The sequence below is a fragment of the Zophobas morio genome, unplaced genomic scaffold (genome assembly GCF_036711695.1).
Source record: "Zophobas morio isolate AGI-343-1 ecotype UQ-CSIRO unplaced genomic scaffold, CSIRO_AGI_Zmor_V1 ptg000006l, whole genome shotgun sequence".
Classification (NCBI taxonomy): domain Eukaryota; kingdom Metazoa; phylum Arthropoda; class Insecta; order Coleoptera; family Tenebrionidae; genus Zophobas; species Zophobas morio.
This window is the reverse complement of record NW_026972111.1, coordinates 10,863,797-10,889,769: the sequence shown is the minus strand read 5'-3', so window position 1 is coordinate 10,889,769 and position 25,973 is coordinate 10,863,797. Positions and strand designations below refer to the sequence as shown.

The 25,973-nt window shown below is 36.5% G+C and overlaps 1 protein-coding gene and 1 long non-coding RNA gene across 2 annotated transcripts; one reads left to right on the top strand and one right to left on the bottom strand.

Moving 5' to 3' along the window:
* Positions 1–12: 12 nt before the first annotated feature.
* LOC135123590 (uncharacterized) lies at positions 13–1,049 on the bottom strand. Its single transcript, XR_010279669.1, has 2 exons — positions 959–1,049; positions 13–455 (listed from the first exon to the last, which is right to left on the bottom strand). It is a non-coding gene; the product is annotated as an uncharacterized LOC135123590 (long non-coding RNA).
* LOC135123583 (klaroid protein-like) lies at positions 338–24,755 on the top strand. Its single transcript, XM_064048364.1, has 4 exons — positions 338–462; positions 520–783; positions 16,785–17,275; positions 22,930–24,755. The coding sequence occupies exons 1-4, from the start codon at positions 338–340 to the stop codon at positions 24,249–24,251; spliced, it is 2,202 nt and encodes a 733-aa protein (XP_063904434.1). The 3' UTR covers positions 24,252–24,755.
* Positions 24,756–25,973: the final 1,218 nt, after the last annotated feature.

The window sequence follows — 25,973 nt, the reverse complement described above, 5'->3', positions numbered from 1 at the left end:
AATAAAGTTCACTTTTAAATGGAGATATTTATTGTGACACATTTATAAAAATGACGTCATGTTATACATAATGCATTTTAAGTGTATGTACACATTTTATGTCTGTTTATAAGTTAAAACCGTTGGAGTTTGTAATGTTTGATCGTTAAAAAAATATTTAAAGTTTTGTGAAGGTTATACAAACGAAGCAGGGTGTGTAGATGCTGTGTTAACTATTCCGTCTATAAAGTAAGTAAAAAAAGGGCTTTCAGTCCCCAAAATAGAACAGTATGGGGTATTTATAGCCCGTGCAGTAGGAGACATGCAGTTGATTTCTCCCCTTTTCAGTCTGAAAATAATGGAGTTGAGGTCTAGATCCAGGTCCATGACGCCCTTCCAAACCCAAAGTTTCATTGAAGCGGAGTCCTTTGAAGGCGGGAATCATGTTTCCGTTACAAGATCGACCAGACGCACCACTGTAAGGTAAATTATCCGTCTGTTACAAATTAAAGCATTTATTTACATCACTCGCTATTTTAGAACAACGACGAACGCTGCTGAAGATTCGGCCGAATATCTCTATGAAAGTACAACAAAACCTGTTAAAAGCAAAAGTACAACAAAATCGAAACGTGCAGTTTATAGAACATCAGATTATTCTTCCGAGGACGGTGAAGTAGAGACGAATTCTCACATCTCCGAGAATGAGAAAAATCAAATCATTGAAGATGCGTTAGCGGCAGCTAATGGAAGTGCTGAAGTGTCAGCATTGAATCTGTACAGGAAAGCTGGGAGATACTGGGAGTATGTTTTTTTTTTGACGTTTACATAACCTTACTTTCTGACAAGTTCAAACAAGCGTTATCAAGTGTTGAATTAGTTTGTACAAGATTTGACTGAAGTTGAAGCTGAATTCATAGTTTGTGGTTCAGCAAATAGTGGGTGTGTTGATATTTTAATCAAAAACGCAAAATCTTACCAATTTGAGTTCTGAGCTTACAGTATGTATTACCCCTTTAGACACTGTTACTTGCTACTGCATCAGTCTAGGTTTTTTATTGTTAGTTGACACTTTTTCAATTAGTCTGTTTTCTGTTATAACTCAAGATTTTTTGTGACAAGTTGACTGAAATTCTTGTTTGTTTTTGTGAGGCTTATACTAACATTCCATGTGAATAAAAAGGCATACTATCATGTAAACTTGAATCACACTGTCCAAAAAAAAAAAAAAAATAATCAGGAAAAAAGGTGTGCCTTTATAATCTATTGCATGATCATTATCAGTATTGTTATACTGGTCATCTTGGCAAAAGTGAGGTTCATTTTGCGCTGATAATAATTGAATTAAAAACTAAAAATACATGTGCAGGTGGTAAGTTACATTTTTTATGTATTGTTGTGCAGATGATGTGGTAGATTCTCATTCAACTCATTAATATGCTAATCTAAAACTATTTTTGACTGTACAAAAAAACAATTACTACATTGTGATTTATGTTAAATTTGTAGGTATGCTGTTTGTGTATGACGTCATAGTTCAATAATGATAATGATGTTACAGAAAAAATGAACAATAACAACACCTACCACGTGTTTCTTTTATTTGATACAATCCCTGTAATAATTGTTTTATTTTTAAAGATAAACATATAGTTCTTTGAGAAAATTAGTAGCATTTTAAGGGATAACTTCTGTCAATAAATATGAATGTTTCGTCTAATTTATTGAATAACAAGTATTGATTTTAGAATATTGGTTGCTTTTGATTTTTAGAAAAAATAAATCTTTCCATTTATGAAAAAATATACCTAGTGTTCCATAAAAAAAAAAAGTAGACGTCATTTCCGGTTCTGCCCGAAGTGATAATAAAAGTGTGAGGTTGCCATCATATATATCTTTTAAAATGATACAAATTTGGTCCAAGAACTACAGGTTTATCTCTAAGAATAAAAAAGTTACAGGGGTTGTATCAAATAAAAGAAACACCCTTTATACAGAAAATATGGTATAATTTTAAGCAACTTTTTCTTAATATTTAACATTTCAAAGATAAAACCTTGAAAATTTCGCAATAAAGTTTCCAAATTTGGTTAAAAGCACATAAAATATAAATGAAATCTACCTACAAACAAATGCGTTATTAACGTAGTACATATGGAAACTAAATAATTTTTGATTGGCCAATTCAATGGGTTCAATAAAAATATTCATACTTTTCGTAAAGAAAAATCAACGAAAAATGAGTCATTGTCCGCTTTTGAGCAATTTTTGTGCATTTGACCTTCGATTTTTCCATGAAGGGACGATTCATTAAGTGTAAACTCATTCACAATTTATTAACACAATAAATATTATTTATTCATTATGTACCGAATCTGATACACGGGCTGTAAATTTAACCATAATACTAATTTCTGAAATAATCGATAAAATTCATTTATTTGTAGTCGGTAACGTCACCTCAAGCCGTATTTTTCAATAAAAATATATTTGATCTTTTTATTAAGAAATTTTGGATGTGGATTAAGAAAATAAGTACAAATATAAAAATAACAGTGACACGTACACGTATTCGTACTCTAAGGGTCATGAATCGTCGACATAACATGAAAGTGACCAGTCGTCCGATGAACTCGATTAAAGTAACTTTGCCAAATTTTTTTATTGATTTCTAATTTCGAAATAGAGTTAAATTGTTCAATCTCCTGTTTTTTTACTTCCCATCATGTTTTCTGGACGTTTCATGACCTCTAGAGTACGAAACAATAGGTCTCCCTACAATTTCGTAATTATTTTATTTTATTACTTTCCGCGTGTAAGCTGTGGAAGTACTCTTATTTTCTCGACGTTTCATATTCCTTAAATATGAAATACTAGGTCTCCCGTTTCGATCTGTTCTCAATTTTATTACATGTTTTCTTAAAATAGTAAGTGTTTACTCCATGAATATAACTTATTAGATAAGCAATCTCCGAAACTATAACTGATTGCTTTGGAATTTTAGATGTACTTTAAGATTATACTGTAAATGGTAAAATGTTAACCAAAAAGTTAAACAAAATTTTATTGAGTGATCTTACTTGAAATTTATAACGTGACTTGCGCCGGTACCTGTGATTTAACAATACATACATCGGGTGTTCAGTTAAAAAAGTCATCAAGTTGGCTTCGACATTTTGTAAAAATTATTAAACATGTTTACAATAAACCTAAATTAATAAAACACATGCGTTTTTCGCTATGTTGATTTTATAAATAATTGTTCTAGTTTTTCTGTGCACTGTTACTTCTCGAGCATAAGCCGAGGAAGTATTGTAATAGGATCTATCGGACAACTAGTTATTTTCATGTTTTCTCGACGTTTCATGACACGCCTAGAGTGCGAAACAATAAGTCACCTGTTTCCGTCTGCCTGTCTGTCATTTGTGTTGATTTTTGTTAGGCAGATAATCTCCGAAACTACCGGACCAATTGTTGTAAAATTTTGTATGTGTTATAATAATAAATATCGTGCAGATGATAGCCAAACTAACTAACCAAACGTTGTCTCCTCATCGAATCGTCAACATTTTGCTTAGTAAAAACTATTTAAATTTAATAAGGTCACATACCCCTGTCCTTGGGGTTTATGAATCCGGCTTAGTTTTTAATTATAATAATTATTTTACAAAAATGTTTGTGATATATTTGCCACATGTTCTACGTAAACGATACCTTGCGCACGTACGAGACAAGTAGGTCGTGGCCGGGTCATTTAAGGTATTGAATTTGCAACTTTTTGTCCAAGACATTGAATTAGTTTGAATGTTTGATTTCAGGTGCGAGGAAAGTTCTGCCTGACTAATGTTAGATCAAAGAAACGACTCATTTAACTCTTCAGGTCATTATTCCTGATTTATACTTATGTTTACAGAATCGTAATGACCTTATGATAAGCACAAAATGTGTTGTGGTTTTTTAGATCTGTCTTCCAAAATAATAATTATTATATTCATTGTGAAAATTATAAAAAAAATTGCACTTTTTACGTTTTCATCGTTGTCAAAATTTGTTCAGTAATATGAATCAATATGTTTACCCAAGTAAAAAATTCACAAAATTTGTATACATATTTGAAAATTAAAAAAAAGGTTTTAAATCTATTCAGAAAATAACCAAGAAAGTTAGTAAAAAAAAACTCTTCCCCAAGAAAAGGCAAAACTTGATGAAATTGAATTAGAAGTCTCGAGTTTTTGTAAGAAACAGCATCTATATTTTTGCAAATTTAGGTTGGAATTTTTTGCGAAAAATTTTAGTCATCTTGCTTTAGCATAAGTAAGAAAATAAAACAACTTCTAAACTTATTTGTACAAGGTGATCAAAGCTGACTTAGAGAAAAGTTCTAAAATGTTATCACATACAAGATTTTTTTTTTGATAAAGACCTGATTTAAATCATTCTTATTTTTTCAATTTTCTTTTTGAATAACGAAAATACATATGTGTAATGCATATCACGGTTTATCTTGTAAATGCAGTTTAAATAAAAATAAATTGAATGCTGACTAGAATAAAATATATAAAAAATATTAAATAAAACGCACATTTTCTTTTGATTTTTTATTTCCGTACCGTAGTAATAAATAATTGTAATCCGGCGAATGTCTACTTTAATTGTTTCTCGACTTCTGGACTGTTGTGGAAAAATGGATTTTCCGTTTCCGCCTGTCTGTCGTCTGTGTACATTTTGATTAGATAAATAATCTCCGAAACTATTGAACTAATTTTTGTTGTGTTTTATTTGTATTTTAGGAAGATTGTATAGATGGTAAACGCTAATCAAAATTTCTCTGATCGTCCACACGAATAATTCGTTGATATCACTTAAAAATTTTGAATAGAAAATGCTGTTTAAATTTTATAAAATAACATACTCCTTTTCTTTTTCTTTAATCCAACTTTTTCCCAACCCTAATTTCCAAATTTAAGCACAAAGTTAAAACCAAAGACCTTAAAACCAGGGTGGGCCCAATTTAAATTACTCCTATTTAAATGATTATTTAAGTCAAGTGATTTGAAAAAAAAAAAACTGATCTAAATCTTTTTTATTTTCAAATTACAGTTTGACCTCGATAATCCGAATTACTTGGGGAAAATGTGTGTTCGGATTAGCGATTGTTCAGATCAGCAAATCTCTCAAAAATCTGAAACGGAATTGAATAGCAACTTCATACATTGCTAACTAAAAACAAACTTCAAGAAATAAACCTTAAGTTTATTAAACAAAAATCACAAGCGGTCCCTGATATTCTTTCAAACTACTTCAAAAACAAACCACATGGGATCCCTGAGATTCTTTCAAATTACTTAAAAAACAGGACCCACAGGGGGTCCCCGAAATTCTTTCAAACTACTTCAAAAACAAAACACAAGGGGTCCCTGAGATTCTTTCAAATTACGTCAAAAACAAGACCAACAGGGGGTCCCTGAGATTCTTTCAAACTACTTCAAAAACAAACACACGAAGTCCCCGTGATTCTTTCAAACTACTTCAAAAACAAACACAAGAAGTCCCCGTGATTCTTTCAATCTACTTCAAAAACAAATCATAAGGGGTCTCTGAGATCTTTTCAAATTACGTCAAAAACAAGACCAACAGGGGGTCCCCAAGATTCTTTCAAACTAAGTACTTCAAAAACAAACACAAGAAGTCCCCGTGATTCTTTCAAACTACTTCAAAAACAAAACAAAAGCGGATCCCCGAGATTCTTTCAAACTGTTTTAAAAATAAGACACAAGTCGTTTCCGAAATTTTTTTAAATTACTTCAAAAACAAGGCCCATAGAGGAGGAGAATAGGGGTGGGTGGGCGGTGCCACTTTTGACTTGTACAGTAAAACCTGTCTATGCCGGAATCGCGCGGGTCCAAAATTTTTATCCGTCTTAAACAGGGTTCCGGCTTTTACAGGAAACCCGGCTATGACGGACAGTAAACCTCTATAAAACGGAAATAGTAATTTACGCAACTAGTTCGGGATAGCCTGCTTCCCGCATGAACGCTTGTTTGAGGCACGACCGAAGGGAGTGCCGCATTTGCGTGAATGCGGGAAGCAGGCTCACGAACAATGTTGTGTACAATATTTTTTGCGACGAATAAACCTTTAAACTGAAGAGATTAACTGTGAGTTATTTATAAACAACGCCATTGACAGCGCCGTCAACACGTCACAATGTTGACACTACCCGAGTATTTTAAGGTTACCATGGCAACGGGAAGTTAAATGCACGTGTGCGGGAAGTTCGACCTCCCGCACTCTGGTGAATGCGCGAAAGCTATCAAAAAAGGTCATGAGTGCAAAAACAAATTTTATTAAATTGAATACATAGGTACATATAAAAGAATTATTTGAAATAGTTGTTTATTGTTATTTGCTTTTTCGGCCATTGAGATATATTTTCCATGCTTGTTCTCAACTGCAAAAGGTTGGCTAGACGCTCACCGCTTTGCCATTATTCTCTAATTTATTTTAGGAATATGTTTTATAATTTGATACACTTGCGTTTTTTGGAACCGAACTTTTGCAATTTCTTTAACACTCAAATTTTGCTGCAATTGTACATTAATTAAATCCATTTTGCTGTTATTGTTGGTCGTTTTTTGGGCCACTGCGAACACACATATAACCACGAGAGACACCAATTAAATGAGAATTGAGAACAGTGATTTCCTGTTGACAAAAAATTCACCTGCAGGTCCACGAATTGAATTGCATATTTTTCGTAGAAATCATCAATTTTGTTCTCGCTTCCGTTTTACACAGAGTTGTGTGCATGTATTTTGACACGTTGGGACTTACAAATATTTTCCGTTTCCGCGTTATGCAGTTTCCGGCTTATACGGACCAAAATACATTAAATTAGGTATTTGAAAAAACGGGACTGCGGAAAATTTCCGCGATGAGCAGTTTTCCGCCTTCTACAGAGTCCGGCATAGACAGGTTTCACTGTAATATTATTCAGTATTATTTTGGAAAATACAACCCCCCCCCCCCCCCCCCCCCCCCCCCCAAAATAAGTCTTATTTTAGCAAGTACTATCGCCACCCACCGACCCTTTATTTTTTTAAAGGGTATGTCATTTGCAAAAATCAGTCTTACCTTACCAAGTACTAGACCCACCCACCCGCCCACCCGTCCTCTATATTTTTAAAGAGTATGTCATTTGCTAAAATCAGTCTTATCTTAGCAAGTACTAGCCTCGGCCCCAGCCCTCTGTTTTTTTTTTTTTAGAGGGTATCTCACAACCACAAATTTTTTCTGAATATTTACACGGCTTTTTGAAAAACGAAATTTTACACTATGCAAATTTCGACCTATTTTCGAAATTTAACGAAATACATTTTCTTATAGATTTCGGGCCACAGAAGTCACCTCCGGCCTCATTTTTTCGATCACTCCCACCATTTTCAGTCAGACTAGATAAAATCAATCACAAAAATGGAGGCAGAGCGGGTGGGCGAGGCTAAATATATGTTCTTTTGTAGAGTGGAAATGGGAACTCATAGAACGTAGGCTGCTAAAAAAAGGTTTATTTCCACTCAAGATCTCCCATCTTCTCTCTTCGACTAATTCTAACAATTACTTTCCTTTATTATTTTCACTTCTATCTTTGGATCTTTTTCCAATATTTTATCTTAGAAAGTACTAGTCCCACCCACCCACCCTTTATTTTCTTAGAGAATACGTCATTTACCAAAAGCGGTCTTATCTTAGCAGATACTACTCATTCAAATGATTTTATTTCTGTTGAATATAAGATCTACCTTTCAGACTATTTTCGACGATTTTCTAAATTTAATTAAATACATTTTTTAGAAGATTTCGGGTCATTTCTTCGATAACTCCAACTGTTTTTCCTGAATCGCCTATTGAAATATCGCAATTTTTAAAAATTTTAAAAATTTCGAATTTCACACGAAATATTCCTAAAATATTGCTCCGTTACCATAAACACACGCTATATTTTTGGAAGGAGCGCATCTAAATTCATAACCCTGAATTTTTTCACAATTTTTAGACTTTTTCAAAAATGAAATTTTCGATTATTACCCTGTTTCAATTTCAGTTCAGATTGCGGAGTTTTTGTTCGAATTGAACGGACATGGACTTCAACTAGCCTCTGTTCGGATTACTGGATGTTCGGATAATCTTGCGTTCGGATTATAGAGGTTATACTGTACTAACATATAACGCATATTAAGGCCTTTTTAAATGCAGTTAAAATCAAAATAAATTGAACACTGACTCGAATAAAATCTTTCCAACAAAATAAGATGCAAATTTTCCGGTTTCCCGTCCCTTTTTTCATCGTCTCCCGTCTCTGTCTATTTTTTTAGACAATTTGAAACTAATGGATGGATTGTTATTAAGTTTTATTGGTATTTTAGGAATATCGTGTAAACGGTAAAACGATAACCAAAATTTATCTGATTATCCTCACCACCATTTTGATGACGTCACCCGAAAATTTAAATTTGGTAAAATAAAAAAATGTGTTTTATGAATCCGCCGAGATTTATTTCATTTAGGGGTTATGGAAAAATAAAATTCGCAAAATCAAATTTTATTCTTTGTACTACCCTAGACTAGACCATTTTTTTTTTAATTTTAAGAACAGGTATAACAAAATATTAATTAAAAATATTCTAGTAAACGTTGTGAACAAATAACAGTACAGTACAACTTCTATAATCCGAATTCACGAACATCCAGTAATCCGAACAGAGGCTATTTGAAGTCGATGCTTCTCTATCCGAACAAAAACTCTGAAATCCGAACTGAACTTGCAAACACGCACCTACTTGCAAGAATGACGCAAGATCTTTCTGCATATGTTGTATGGAATATTTTGAAATTTTTAAAAATTGCGATATTTCAATGCACTGAATTAATTAACTAATTCTGGAAAAAAGGTTGAAGTTATCGAAGAAATGAGGCCCGAAATCTACAAGAAAAAGTATTTAGGTAAATTTCGAAAATCGTCGAAAATGGGTCGAAATTTCCATGAGGAAAATTTCATTTTTGAAAAAATTTCCTAATAATTCTGACAAAATTTTAAGAGATATACCTATGTATATCCCGACGTGCTGATTCCAAAAATATAGCATGTTAATGGTAACCGATCAATATTTTCGGAAAATTTGGTGTGAAATTAGAATTTTTCGAAATTTTTAAAAATTTCTATATTTCAACTGGACGAACTGGAAAAATGGTTGAAGTTATCGAAGAAATGAGGCCCGAAATCTACAAGAAAAAGTATTTAGGTAAATTTCGAAAATCGCCGAGAATGGGTCGAAATTTGCATAATGGAGGGAATACATAATGGAAAATTTAATTTTTGAAAAATTCATTTAAAAATTCTGAAAAAATTCAGGGTATAGATCCCGACGTGTTGATTCCAAAAAGATGACGTGTTTCTGGGCACGAAGTAATATTTTTTTAGAATGTATCTATTATCTATTGTTACTTAAGAATTCTTTAATTTTATTTAACGAAATTAAGGTTTATTTCTTGAAGTTTGTTTTCAACTGTGTATGAGGTTGTTATTCAATTCCCTTTCAGATTTTTGGGAAAATCGCTGATTCGAACAAATCGTTAATCCGAACACACCTTTTTCCCAATTAATTCGGATTATCGAGGTTCTACTGTATTATTATTTAGCAAGGTAAATGAAAATATTTTTTTTTGTATTGCTCCAAAGCAGCAGTAGTCGTGGATAACTAGAGCAGAAATTTAAAAAATCACGCGATACGTGAAAAATGAAAGTTAAAATAACTGAAGAAAATATAAAGCGCTATCAAAAACTGAATAAAAGTAACTCCAAATTTAATCTTGTTTGCTACTTTTTGACCTCTAATTCCAAATAATTAAAAAACTAAAAAGATTAAATACCGTATTTTTTTAAATCCGATTTTTTCAGACCTTGCTTAAAAATGTTGATCAAAAACCCTCAAATCTGAAATCGTTTTCCCCTTTTCATAAAGTATCTGAATCTATTCAAATGTTTCATTAAAAAAATATCTAACCGAACGCTTGTATACTGTTACGATTGACGGGCGTATAATAAATCGGGCGTTGGTGAAACTCAAATATTTATTTCTTTAGCTCGAATTACAACACTATCTATTGCAACGAATATGTACAGAAATTAATCCGGCGCTCTTGACTGTCTTCACTGACTGAATGAATCCATTACCTACGGTCGCCTCTATTTAAACCCATAGTCTCTGATCGAGATCCTTCACGAACATCCATCGCGACTCCGCTTCGAGACTCCCCTGGACGCCGCTTCGAGACGCTCCAGACCTGTCTTTATGCGCCCGCCTCTCGGCCGTCAACAGCGATGATTCACCCATCAGCGCCGTGCGTACGTCCAGAAGGCTCTCGACCGCCATAGGCGTCGTACTGGGGCGGCGTAAGGGTGTATTTCGTAACACTGCCCCCCTCTTCAAATCCGATCGTCCCGATCGGAAGCGTCTTCGTTGTTTCCTTCGTACCGTTTTAGTCGATCGAGATGAACGATCTTCATCTTCGTCTTTGGTCCACGTTGGATCCGATAAACTACGTCATTTATTCTAGTGACGATAGTGTATGGACCTTCCCAGTCAGGAGCCAGTTTTGGGCAACGTCCCTTCTTCCGTCGGGGGTTATACAGCCACACTAAGTCATCTTCCTGGAATCCGCCACAGTTGGCCTTCACATCATAACGGGTCTTCATTCGGTCACTGGCAATCTTGATCCGGCCCCTCACTAGTTCATGCACGTTGACCAACTTCTCTTTCAGTTCGTCCACGTAGTCACGTACTTCCATTGGTTCTTCGGATGCCAATCCAAAGACTAGGTCACAGGGCAGCCGCAGTTCCTTCCCAAATACAACGTGAGCAGGTGTTTGGCCCGTGGTGTCGTGGATAGCTGCGCGGTAGGCCAGCAGGAATAGTGGAAGGTGCTGGTCCCAATCCCTTTGGTGCTCTTCTACCACTTTCGAAAGGTGTTGCTCCATAGTCCGATTGAACCTTTCCACCATGCCGTCGGACTGTGGGTGTAGTGGCGTTGTCCTTGTCTTACGTATTCCCAGTAGCTGCATCACTCTTTGGAAGACGTTGGATTCGAAATTGCGTCCCTGGTCTGAGTGAAGTTCCAAGGGGACGCCAAACCTACTGATCCAATTGTCAACCAGTACTTTCGCGACCGTGACGGCTTCCTGATTTGGAATGGCATAGGCATCTGGCCACTTGCTGAAGTAGTCGCTAGCCACCAGGATAAACTTGTTGCCGTCGTTTGTTACAGGGAACGGACCGGCCACATCAATGGCGATTCTTTCGAAAGGTGCCCCAACATTATATTTCTTCATCTTTCCCCTCGCCCTGGTATGAGGACCTTGGCTGGCCGCACACGTCGTACACTTGCGACACCAACTTTCGACGTCGTCACGATAGCCTACCCAATAAAACCTCTCCCGGATTTTCGACAAAGTCTTGTTCACTCCGAAGTGGGCTCCAGATGTTCCGGCATGAACTTCCTCTAAGACCTTGGAAACCTTTACCTTGGGGAGTACCAGCATCGTCTTAGAGGTACGCCCATCAGGACTCTCCCACTTCCGCTTCAAGAGCCCATTTTCCATGACCAAGGAATCCCATTGGGCCCATAACGCCTTCAAACTGGGAGATTGGTCGGACAATTCTGCCCAGCCGGGTCGTTCGACTCCTTCCTCCTTCCACTTTAATATTGGCCCGATTATGTCGTCTGCTTCTTGTTCACGCTTTAGGCGCGCCGTTGTCCATTCTTCATCTTGCTCAAAAAGCGTTCGACGAACGGGCAGGTTCCCTTCTTCGGCGTCGATTCTGTCGCAGTGCTTGCACTCTCCGCACGGACGTCTTGACAAAGCGTCAGCGTTGTTGTGAAGTCGACCCGCTCGGTGTTTGATCCTAAAGTGGTACTGCTGTAGTCTTTCCAGCCAACGCGCTACTTGGCCCTCGGGATTCTTTATCCGCAGTAGCCACGAAAGGGCAGCGTGGTCGGTCCTGATCAGAAACTCCTGTCCGTATAGATACTTGTGGAAGTGGTTGACGGCTTTGACAATGGCTAGCAGTTCCTTCCTTGTGGCACAGTAATTTCTCTCTGGTTTGGAATGTAATTTACTAAAATATTCGATAACCCTTTCCTCCCCATCTTGTATCTGCGACAATACGGCCCCAACTCCCGAGTTACTCGCATCGGTATCGAGGACGAACATTCCTTTGTCCCTGGGGTAAGCCAAAATGGGGCTGGTGCACAAAGTCGTCTTCAGTCTCTTAAAGGCCATCTCACATGTACTGCTCCACTTGAAAGTCGCCTTCTGCTCCGTCAGTTGGTGTAACGGTGCTGCGATGTCGGCATACCCTTCTACAAATCGTCGGTAATATGTGCAGAGTCCCAAGAAGCTTCGTAGTTCATGCTTGTCTCTTGGTATGGGCCAATCCCGGATAGCAAGAACTTTCGTCGGATTGGTTTCTATTCCTTTCTCTGACACGATATGGCCTAGGAATTCGACTCTTTTCTGGAAGAGCGAGCATTTCTTGGGATTTAGTTTCAAACCAGCCTTCTCCATTCGTTCTAGCACCTCCTCGAGATTCTTCCGATGGTCGTCAAACGTTTTGCCCATAATCATGACGTCGTCGAGGTATACCAGACAGGTCTTCCATGTCAACCCTTTTAGCACCATCTCCATCAGCCGCTCGAATGTTGCTGGCGCATTACATAACCCGAAGGGCATAACGGTGAAGTGATAGAGGCCACTTCCGGTGGAGAACGCAGTCTTTTCTTTGTCGTCCGGGTGCAAGCCTACTTGCCAGTAGCCACTCTTCAAGTCCAAGGTCGAAAACCACGCCGAGCCGGATAAGGTCGTCAAGGTATCGTCTATTCGAGGAAGGGGGTAACTGTCTTTCTTCGTGACGTCGTTCAGTTTCCTGTAATCGACGCAAAATCGGGTAGTCCCGTCCTTCTTGGTAACCAAGACTACTGGAGATGACCACGCGCTGTTGGATTCTTCGATTACCCCATCTCTCAACATGTTGTCCACGAGTCTTGTAGCTTCTTCTTGTTTGGCTAGGGGTAGTCTTCGAGGAGCCTGACGGATCGGTTGCGTGTCACCAGTGTTTATTCGGTGTTCTACGATGTTGGTCTTCCCGAATGGTTCCTCCTCTGAGGCGAAGACATTACGGTGCCTACGAATGAGTCCTTTGGTCAGTTTTCTCTCACGAGCAGACAGCTGGTCCCAGTTGACCTCCAAGCCTTTGGTATCCCCGTCCTTAGACTCATTCTCAACGTCTTCTTCCTCGCAGTTCAACACTCGGGCGACTGGCTCACACATTCCAATAATCTCCCCTTTTCTAATATTGACTGCATTGGGAAACACGTTTGCCACACGTATGGGTATGTCACGGTCGGTTTTGACTAGGGTGCTCGCGATCAGGAGCTTGTGGGTCGAGTCACTTGCCGGCTGCACCATCCCCAAACTGTATCCGGGGTTTGTCTCTACTCTGGCGGGAACGATGACTTCTGCATTACCATCTACCTTCGTTGTCTGACAGACCACTAGTCTGACCGTTGCAGCTTCCGCATTCGGACGTCCCAGCACAAATTCTTCGGCTCCAAAACGCAGAATTTTCTGTTCTGGATCGATCATTAAACCATACCGGCTGATTAGGTCCATTCCCAGAATGAAATCGTCAGCGATTTCCGCCACCAGAACTTCATGCCTTATTCGGAGTCGACCGAGCTCTACATTCACCACCGCTGTACCCAGAACCGGTGTTGTTTCTCCCGTGACCGTCTTCACATTCGTGGCGGTACATACTGATTTAATCTGACAATTTTGTAACCTGGATCTGCGTGCAAGGGACACTTCGGCTCCTGTGTCGATGATGATCTTCGATTCCCGTCCATTGATTTTTCCGCTGATTGTCGGACTATCGACGCTCCCCGCGATACTTCTAACCATTACAGTTGTTGGGGCTTCTCTTTTAGCAGCCAGTACGCGCCCCGAGGTACCGACTGCCTTTAGTTTTCCTGCTCCTGATGTAGACGAGGTCGCGGCTGCGATCTCCTCATCGGCCCTGGCGATCTAACACGGCAATCCCTCCTAACATGCCCTTGACGCCCACACCTGTAACATTCTAGGCGCCCTCCATGTTGTCTAGAACTGCCCGTCTTGATTTCGGCAATTATTTCGCGGGCGAATTTCTCAAAGTTCTCTCTCATTTTGTCGAGACTCTCTTGAATAGGGTTTACTTCGCCCTCAACCCCGATGCCTCGTATCTTAACGTTGGAACGAGGTGAGCTGTTGTATGCGGCGTCCACTTCTAACGCTCGAATCAGCGCCTCGGATGGTTTCTTGAACCCGGAGATTTGCAGGACTCTTCTTACCTCACTATCTCTTACGCCGTTTACGAAGGTTTCTGCTGCCAGTCTGTCTTGGAAGTCTTGCGGAGCTTCAGGATAGGCGAGGTGTACCAAGCGTTTAACATCAGCCGCAAACTCCTGAAGAGATTCACTACTCTTCTGAATCCTAGATTTAAGCTGCGCTACGAAAACTTGCCGGAGGTGTTCATCTCCAAATCTGAGTTCAAGGGCGGTCGTCAAGGCGGTATAGTCCTTCTGGTTCTCTTCTGATAATGTCTGTAGAATCTCCAGGGCCGCACCTCGTAGTGCTACTACCAAAGCGGTCGCTTTCTGTTGGTCATTCCAGCTATTCGACAAGGCCGCAGCTTCAAATTGCTTCTTATAAGTAGTCCACGACGTCTGCCCATCGAAAATAGGGGGTTGAACTCTCACCGGACTGAATTCTGCAGGGGTCGTAATTGTAGGTCGTGATGTTTGCAACCTTTCTTCGAGCTCCTTGATCTTGTTTTCCATTTCATTTCTCACCTCGTCCACTTCATTTCGCATGACTTGGAGGATTTCACTTCGGCTGTTCAAAAGTGTAGTTTGCATAGCTTTTAGATTTTCTTCCATTATTCTTCGATCTTCTTTTCTACTTTCTTCCATTATTCTTTGATTTTCTTCCATTATTCTTCGATTGTCTTCCATTATTCTGCGATCTTCTTTTCTACTTTCTTCCATTATTCTTTGATTTTCTTCCATTATTCTGCGATCTTCTTTTCTATTTTCTTCCATTATTCTTTGATTTTCTTCCATTCTTCTTCGATCTTCTTTTCTATTTTCTTCCATTATTCTTTGATTTTCGCTCAACATTTTCATCATTTTGGTCAGTTGTTCCTCCATGTTGGCTGTTTGCGCTCTTGTGGTAGTCGGCATAAAATTTTCTTCTAGAAACTTCTAGAGTCTTGACGGACGTCGCGCGAGAGAATTTTCTCGAAAGTTCACTTTGTTCCGGTCTCCCCTAGTAGCACCAACACAAATTCGAATCCCGATTTATTTCACAATTAATCCCACTCTGACACCAGTGTTACGATTGACGGGCGTATAATAAATCGGGCGTTGGTGAAACTCAAATATTTATTTCTTTAGCTCGAATTACAACACTATCTATTGCAACGAATATGTACAGAAATTAATCCGGCGCTCTTGACTGTCTTCACTGACTGAATGAATCCATTACCTACGGTCGCCTCTATTTAAACCCATAGTCTCTGATCGAGATCCTTCACGAACATCCATCGCGACTCCGCTTCGAGACTCCCCTGGACGCCGCTTCGAGACGCTCCAGACCTGTCTTTATGCGCCCGCCTCTCGGCCGTCAACAGCGATGATTCACCCATCAGCGCCGTGCGTACGTCCAGAAGGCTCTCGACCGCCATAGGCGTCGTACTGGGGCGGCGTAAGGGTGTATTTCGTAACAATACTTTTTTGGAAATAATTATAGTTGGCAGTCGTAAATGAGTTGTATTAGACTACCTCAAATAAGTATATACTGTATACAGTGCAAAAATTATAAATTTTATTTTAATTTAAAATTTTCAAATACTGATTTCGCTACTGTGTTCCCAAGTTTTCCGGAAAATGGGTGAACCGTACTTGATTTGATTAATAGAATACATTGCATCATTATTTTTTTCCTGTGTAAACAATTCAAAAAAGTACGAATGCATTGTTTACACATTTAAAATAGGATTCATCTAGCAAATTTTGAGATGACGTCATCAATTTTTGGGACTGTATAAACGAATAAAATTTTATTAACAATCTGCCATGCTTACATCTTTGTAATGTCAAAGTTAAATTATCGAGTTATACAATTTTGATTTTTTTTTTCTCCAAAAATGTGGATATTTAGGGTAAAAAATCAAGACGGATTCATAAACCACAAGTATAGGAGATTAAATAAAATTTACTCTGCAAAATTTTGAGGTGACGTCATCACCTTGTTGGTTTTGGTTTCATTTTGTATAAAATGTAATGCGGGTTTTGCATAGCCTTACACAATGTACATACATAACGTAAGAGCGACATTGCTTAAAAACAAATGTTCTCATACACATTATACAAAAACCTTTCAGAATGCAAAAAAAAAGCCAAAACCAGAATACCAGAATATCGAAGTAGTTTTAGAACGCATGTAAGTCTAGGCAATATCAGATTAAAAAAAACCGCAGATACCGTTGCGGTTTTTGAAAATTAACATACGAATCATTATGATACCGAAACTGCACTAAATATTACGAAACGAATAATTTATCACTTCAACACATTTTATTACACTCAATCGCGACCGCTTTTTGCCACTGCGTCGATAACGTTTTATTAATGAATTTCTTATCAATTCTTTTTAGCAAATACCCGAAAACAGACTACACATACTCGCGGCACTCCCGTGATCGCGTCGAACTCGCTCCGGGTGTCGTGCAAATGCCCAACATGTCTCGAAGGACCATCCACTCGGACTCCAGCACCAACACGGACTCCTACTCCTATCTCGCTTCAAAATCTCATCTCTTGAAACAAAGACTGTTCTCATCGACAAACAACAATGAAGAAAACGATGAGAGTTACAAAATATACAGATCCTCGTCGACGCAAAAACGAACCGTCGTGTCAGTAATAACTTCAGTATTCGTCAGTATATACACGGTGATTTATTGGTGCTTCAACACTGTGTACACGGCGTCCAATTCCACGATGATCTATTTCGGAAAGAAGCTTCATCATTTGGCCAGCCGAGTGATGCTTCTGGATACGTGGTTGCTGAGAAAATCGGCGGGAGGGGGGAAGAGGACAAGAGCTGTGGTGGCTTTATGTCTGTTGCCGCTTTTATTGTTTGCAGGTGAGTGGGTACTTTGTATTTTTCAAGTGACAATTAAATGATCGATTTTTGGTCTTGTTTTTTTTTTAATTAAAAAAAAAATTATGTACAATGTGACGTAGGTGGTTAAACTATACATGATGATTTGTAAAACGTATATATTATATTCCTAGGAAATCTTTCTTTACCCACATCCAAATAGCATAAATTTAAATGTGCAAATTTTCTTATCTAATCTAATCTGACTTTGCAATATTTTGTTTTTTGTTGGTGTCATATATTCATATAACTATCAATTAGAAGAACTACACACTGGCTAAAATTTTTAACTCTTCCGAAATAAGTATCGCGAGCCCCATTATTGAAGTTACTTACAACTTCATATAACAACAAATTATTATACAAAGCAACACAGAATTTTTATGTTTGTAGGAATCTTTATGAACCAATACATTTTTTCCTCATTCAGTTGATTTACTTTCAAAGACAAGAAAAGTAAAAAATTAGTAAAAAAATACTTCGCCAGAAATCTTCGTAATTGTTTAAAGACATCTAAAAAATGCTTGTGTTTCTGTTGTTTTTCTTAATTAATTTCGTTCATAATCAATGAATTTCATTTTTCTACAATTTATGTTAAACAAACAGAAAATCCACGTAAAAGTATACAACGTGGTCTAGCTACGGTGCTATTTAAAAACGTGATCTGCTAAATGTACAATCTGAAATTGTTTGTTAACCAATTGTTTCATACTTTTGATTTTATCAATGTTTATTTAATTATTTTATCACTGCCACAGATAAATATAGCAGTAGTTACGCGGAAGCCCTTACCGTGAGATATAAAATAAAATTAATCGTAGTTGGCGTTGTCAAGCTTGCAAGAAGTAGTCGATTTACTTGTTGCAATAAAATAATTTCTAAAGGATAGATCGGCAAGATATGGTGATTATAAAAAAAAACACAAATAAAACTGAAATTAACAAAACATAAATTTGTCAATCATCTGCCTTCACATTGAAATTTTTTCACCATGTATGCCAATTTCGGTCCGTTTTTGACCATTTTCGAAATTAAACTAAATGTATTTTCTCGTAGATTTTGGGCCGTAGAATTCACTTCCGGTCTGATTTCTTTGGTTACTGAAACCGTTTTTACAGAGTCGCCCATTCAAATATCGAAATTTTTAGAAATCTAAATCGGTACGTTGAGATTTTTTTGATTTAATTTTTTGAGAATTTTATCAACTTTTTCAGAAATGAAAATTTTCGCCATGTACCTACACATTTTGACCATTTTCGAAATTCAACTAAATACATTTTCTCGTAAATTTTGGGCTGTAGCAGTCACTTTTGGCCTCATTCCTTCGATTACTTAAACAGTTTTTCCAGAATCGCCTATTGAAATGTCGAAATTTTTCGAAATTTCAAAAATTTCGAATTTCATAGCGAATATTTCCAAAATAGTGCCCCGTGACCATAAACGGGCTATATTTTTGGATTCAGCATGTCGAGATCTATATCCTTGAATTTTTTGAGAATTCTTAAACGTTTTCAGAAATGAAATTTTTTCACCACATACCAATTTCGGTCCATTTTTGACCATTTTTGGAATTAAACTAAATATATTTCCTCGTAGATTTTGGGGCGTAGAATTCACTTCCGGTGTGATTTCTTCGGTCACTCAAACCGTTTTTCCAGTCTCCCATTCAAATATCGAAATTTTTAGAAATTTCAAAAATTTCGATTTTCGTTACGAATATTTCCAAAATATTACTCCGTGACCATAAACAGGTTATATTTTTGGAATCAGTACGTCCGGATCTTTTTGATTTAATTTTTTGAGAATTTTTAATCAACTTTTTCAGAAATAAAAATTTTCACTATGTACCTATACATTTTGACCATTTTCAAAATTCAACTAAAGACATTTTCTCGAAGATTTAGGGCCGTTGAATTCACTTCCGGCCTCATTTCTTCGATTAAAACCGTTTTCCCAGAATCACCCAATAAAATACATTTCTGGAATCAGCACGTCGAGATCATATCCCTGAATTTTTTGAGAATGTTTAAGCACTTTTTAGAGGGTATGTCATTTGCCAAAATCAGTCTTATCTTATCAAATACTATTCCCCCACCCACCCTTTGTCTTCTCATTGTAACTACTAATTTTATTTCTGTTCAGTATAAGATCATGCATTTCATTCAGATCGGATAAAACCAATCACTGAAAAGGAGACAAGGTGGGTGGGCGGGGCTACTTATGTTCTTCTGTCTAGTGGGAGTGGAAACTAATAATAGAATCGACAACATAGAATGTGAAAAATTAAAAAAGCGCTAATCGTAACTTTATTTGATATACTATTTACTATACAATTTATTTCTTATTTCATGCATCTGATGAAATTGGTAATTTATCGAATTCAAAAATATTTAGACAACTGGAAGCTGACTGTTAAATTTCTAAAAATTAGGGTTTTTTTTTTAATTTAGCTACGTAAAACTCCCAATTAAAAATATAAAATAAAAATTGAAAATTCCAAAATTTTCTGCGATCAGATATCGCTGATCTAAAGATTAGGAAAGTCCTTAAAACCATTTTATTCGAAACCAAATGTAAATTTAAAAATTTTTGGAGTTACCAAATTTCCAAATTCTGTAAATATCAGTTTTCTTATTTTGGAATCTTTAAAATCTATTTTCAATTTTAAAATGGCGCAGAATTTCGCTGATTTAGTGATGATTTTAGAATCAGCAGAATTAAAATGGACAAATATACCCTTGAAGACATTATATCTGAAACAATCTAAAGAATTTAAAACTTTCGAAGTCGAAAAACTTAAAAAAAAATCCAAATACAAGACAATTCATCAGAAATCAGTAGCACGTACATTTTTTCGTATATGTATTATTTAGTCTCCACCAAGTGGAAGTGACTATTAAAGTTTGTGATTATTTTTGTCAGGTTGGCAACCTATTTAAAATTTTATGATGACAAACCTTATTGTAAAAGTGACATTTATAACAGTTGCCCTCGTCTCGACCAATCAACACGTTTGTTAGTCGTGCTCATGTCAAAATTGACACCTCTGAACTGACGTAGCAGAAATACCAACAATTCAGAATTGCCAACACAAAAATTTGCTTGAATCATTAATAGTCACCCGATATTTATTTATTAAAAATCGTAATCAAGAGAATGAAATTGATGTTGTTGCTATGTATTTATACTATTTTTTCTATTAAGGAAATTTAACGTCTTTATTTAAAAAAATCGTGTGAATAAATGTTGTTATTTTGACAGCCTTAGTTGGCAGCCATGTAAGTTATTGTCCAATGTTGGCACATCGAAGTCGGACAAATGAAAACATTCGCTTTTTTTTCAAATAGCCAAATTCGAGAAAAGGCAGTTTTGAAGTTGCTTCCTTCCTTCACAAAATTAACTTCATCCTGAGCTCATGACGAAAAAAGTAAAACCGTATTTACTCAACTTAATAAAGCTCGTTCATCATGTGTGTTAAAATTAACATTACAGTCGCCCGCGACAAAAATAGTATAATTAAGTACTCGCGGTTTCTTCACGAAGAGGTTCTAGTTTAAAAATAAATTGCGAGAGAACGAAAACTTTACCAGCTTAGACAGGTCTAACAACACCGTGACACACTCAAAACACTTTCGTCACAGCCCAAAAATACCACTGCGTAAATAACCTTATCGACATCCCAACTTAATTTTTTTTGAGACGTGAAATTATGACATCTAACCTAGATTTTTTTGGACTTTTGACGCGACATCTTACTTTGGCTTGTTGCTGTGTTTAAAGTACCAACCCAAGTGACCTAATAGCCATATTTGATCACATGTTATATCGAAATCAACTTTGAAAACTGAGAAATAGAAAAAAAAGAAATTTTAATTTCTTTCTTTAAAGATTCACACTAAAGTCGGTCAATAATAAATTGACGCTGAACTCGTTAATATTTGACGGTTTATGTTTAATGAAAAATGAGAAAAATCAACTAAGCGAACAATCCTCGGTGACAGTACAATTATTCAAGACCGTCCTTTTGAGTTTGGAATTCATAATGAGCCATTATATTCAAAATTAAGTACCTCATAAAAAGGAAACAATTACACATACTTCGTACATGACAATAGCGACAACGCATTTAGGAAATTGAAAACCTAATTAGAAAACTTCTATATGCACTTCTTCCTCTGGAAAAATTATCTTTGGATCTGTGGTGATACTTTCTTACTTCACTGAATAATATATTCAGTAAGAAAATTTGTATACATAATTCTTAATTCAAATACATATACTAATAAAAAATTAGAAATTAAAATTAAGCAAGGCGGGTTCATAAACCACAGGTACAAGAGTATGCTATTTTATAAAATTTTAAATTTTTCATCCTATCTACTATCACATTTTGAGGATGATTATGGTTAACGAAAATCGATCATTTAATTGTTAAATTTTGATCATGTGCGCTGTATCAATTATGACTGACCAAGTGTTATCGTTAATGGTATTTCAGGTTTACATGTCTTGTTGGCTAGTGGCGTCTATCTCGCCCCTTTCTGCCACCCTCACTGCGGACGTTACATTTCCACTTATTATAACTCATTCATAAACGCAGCGTCGAACCTATTTCAGTAATTTTGACAGGCGCTTCACGTGCTATTAACACGTTTATGATAGTGTGAGTTGTATGGAGGGAAAGATGTGTTGATTTCTATTTACTACTCTCCATGCATAGGTCTCGTCCACGTTTTTCTATTTTTTCATTTAATGAAATAATTTTTGTGTGATGGTGTTTAAATAATTAACATAGTGTTAGTTCGTTTTTCATTCATTGATTTTTATTAACTTTCATATTTTATTATTTATATAACATGGTGTTGTAACTTTTAGTGATTTTATATTGTTGCTTAATTTAATTTATATGATCTAATAAATTGTGCACATTTATATGCTTTTTCCTTTTACTTTTAGTGAGCAAGGTGGTACTAAGGGGCGAGGATCACACATTTATGAAAGTTCTGTCTAATAATTGTGTAAGCTTGTGGTGCCCCTAATACAAGTCATATGTATTGCTTATGTCGACACGTGCTTTTCGTTACAAAACTAACACATGGTGGAGAATCACGGAAAATTCAAAAAGGTTGTGTTAATTATATTAAATTATCTTGGAAGGAATAGATAATAATGTAGGTTGTACAATTAGAATACTAGATAAAACGTTTAGTTGATTTTATTTTTGTTACGATAATAAAGATTTAACAAAGCAATCTAAATTCTAAAATTTAAGTAAATCCTAACGACTGTGCCATTATTGGATAATAGTTGTACAAATAATCACACAAATATGCACTGTTCTACAGGTTGTATGTAAATTATCTCTAATAAATTATGATGTTCTTTGAGTAAATACCTCAGGGATGAAAGACTAAGAGAGGTAAGTTGTATTAATCTTTTCTTTTTGTTTTTTCAGTGGTTATTATAATGTTTACTTCGTTTTAATTATCATTATTTTTTTGTTTGACCGCACAAACTTATTCCAGTAATGAAATCAAACAAAACTTATTTCGTAACAACAGTCATTTCTAAAGTAGTATTAACTTTTAGGTCATAAAAGTGGTTGGAATTATCGTTTCATGTTCACTTATTTACAGCATGGTTTTTACTCTCATCGTTGGGCAGCGCCATCTACTGGTCATACCTTAATCCGTCCTCTGAATCGGTATCTCCACCCTTCAAACCACCACCAATACTTACCCCCGAAGAAAACGATATTCTTCCTCCACTAAGCAGTCCGCTTGTAAATTCCAACTCAGACTCAAATACAAACAATTTCGTCCAGTTAAACACAGACGAGATAATCGAAAAAGTACTACAAAACCCAAAAATATACAACATAATCAACAACTACCACAACGACATCAAAACTGGAAAAGAATCTGACGAAAAATTGCTTCAAGTGATCGCCGAACTGAAAATCGAAGTCAACAAAATGAAGAGTGACCTGTTAGTTCTACAGCAAACGAAAAATGCAGACATGGATCGCGTACTATCGCAAATAAGAACCGAAAATGTCCGAAATTTGGCACGCTTAACCCAAAAGATGAACCGCTGTTGCAGCAAGCAAATGATAGATTTAGAACCTTACATAACCAAGATTGTTGGCGCTCTACTCAACGACCCTGAATTCTTATCAAACCAGAAAGGCCTGACTGATTGGTTGCACTCTCTTTTTGTCGCTAAGCAACATCTAGAAAACCGCTTAACCAACCTAACGGAAACCTTGACCAACAAATTTGACATTTCTGTTGAGAACACAGCCAATCAGGTTATGGATAAAGTAGTCACGAGGTTATCGGACCGCCCATTTGATTCAGGGTCAGTCACTGAGGAACAAATAAAAAAAATCGTGCATGCGTCTTTGAAGATTTATGATGCTGATAGAACGGGATTGGTTGATTATGCAATGGAACCTCTGGGAGGAGAAATAGTAACCACGAGGTGTACGGAGAGTTACCACTCAGGGACCGCTGTGATTTCGGTGTTGGGACTTCCCGTTTGGTATCCTACCATTTCTCCTCGGGTGGTGATCACTCCGGGAATCAATCCAGGGGAGTGTTGGGCATTCCAAAACTTTCCAGGGTTTTTGGTTATTAAGTTGGCGGCGAGAGTTAACATTGAGGCGTTTTCGATGGAACATGTGAGCAGGTTGTTGGTACCGGGTGGTAAGATCGATTCGGCGCCGAAAGAATTTGAGGTGTTTGGCTTGGAGACGGAGAATGAAAGGGATCCGGTGAAAATCGGCGAGTACGTTTATGACTACGACGGAGACCCCATTCAGTTCTTTGCAGCGCAGCAGAAAGGTTTGACTTTCGCTATGGTAGAGATTAGGATTAAGTCAAATCATGGAAACCCAAATTACACGTGCTTGTATAGGTTTAGGGTACATGGGAGTGTCAATAATGAACCAAGCTAGGGTTAAAATATACGAGACTTCCACATGTGTTCATTATTTATTTTGTTTTGTAAATACCTCATTCTTTACGTCTTGCCGTCTGTAGATTTCATTTTTACTCGTATCATGTTCGTCGCTATTTCTTTTATTTAAATTGTTTTGTTTTATTTATGGAGTACTTATTTCTATTTTATTCATATTTTTATTTTCTTGTTTTCATGTAGTATTATGTAGCTCTTTGGAACGTACGATTAATTTAATCTTCCTTTTTATTAAGAAAAGTCTGTGATTGGTCTAACATAGTTAAGTACAAAAAACACTATAGTTAAGGTGTTAACACTAATAATAAAGTAAGTTGCCTTATGCAGATTTGCAAAATACCTAATTGACTTAGTCATGTGTTTTCAGTCACTAGTTTTAGGATCTAACCTTTACATTTTAAAGTCTTCAGTCACCGTTGCTTTTGTAATCGTTGCACGGTAATTCATTTGTATTTTCGTAATAAAATAAAGTTTTTGTTATTGATGCAGATTTTCTTTTTAGAATGTGTTGAAAAATTGTTGGCAACATAAATTTGCCCGAAAAGCGAATGGATATTTATAGTATACAGGCCGGTTATAAAAGATCGTACATCAGGGTGGTTTTGCAAAAACTGCAACATGCTTTGGTTGTTATTCAATCAGGCATTACTACATTTTACTAGGCACACATTCTCACACCTAAGAAAGTTAGGTTATAATCGATTTTTGTGACAAATGAGTAGTTGTAGTCATCACAACGAAGCGGCAAATTTCATGAAATTTCAAAGCCAAATTGATACACGATCTTTTAAGTACCTACAATCACATTGTATCGGTGAAGTGGAGAAGGTGGTAAGTGCTGCAATATATTTTTTTATTTAAAAAACTGTTATACAGGGTGTCCCACGTAACACTTTCGGGTGCAATACTCGGGTATTTTTGAATGGGTTGTTAGTGAGAGTATTTTTGCACTTACATCTGAAATTTTCGTTGGACACTAACAAAACTATTTATTTGCCTATAGGCACATTTCCTTGGAAATGGAAGAGTTAAACAGCATGTGGGAGAAGAGACGACAATTAAACGCTCCTACATTTTAATAACTTGTTATATTGAAAGATAAAACTACAAACATGATAAAAGAAAAATGATTATATATATACCAGGAAAAAGACAAAATCTAAAACATGCATAAATGAAATAGAAGTGCTACGCAATGACTTTCCATTGTGGTAACCTAAACTTCCCGCCTTAAATTGACACTTGAAAAAGTTTGAAAAACCCGCGAAAAATTCAAAATTCGGCCTAACAAAGTGGCACCCTACATTCTGTTTTTGAAAAATGGCGGGATGCGTTCAGATGCAAATGGTGGACCCTAGGGTTGGAAAAGTACCGCTAAATAAAACACCAAATATATGGAGGACACAAAATTATTTATTCCTCCACTGACAAAAAAAAATGCCACTAAGTGGTGCCCGTTGAAGGCACCGCTTAATTCTCAGCTACAAAAAAAAAACTTTCCAAACTTTGAATGAAACCAAATTAAACGTTCTGAATTAATGCAAATATTTGAATATGACAAATTTGATAAAAACAAAGCAAAATATGAAATAAAATAACTGAATGCCAATACACAAGTGATTACGGAAGTGTGGCGGCAAATTTGTGTGGCAGTCAACATGAGAACAAAATTTTAATAAAAAACTATCCAGCGGCAGCGGCA

Coding starts and splice junctions, on each gene's coding strand:
- LOC135123583 (XM_064048364.1), top strand. CDS start 338: ATGGAGTTGAGGTCTAGATCCAGGTCCATGACGCCCTTCCAAACCCAA. Junction 463..519: donor ACCAGACGCACCACTGTAAG/GTAAATTATCCG, acceptor TCGCTATTTTAG/AACAACGACGAACGCTGCTG. Junction 784..16,784: donor AAAGCTGGGAGATACTGGGA/GTATGTTTTTTT, acceptor AATTCTTTTTAG/CAAATACCCGAAAACAGACT.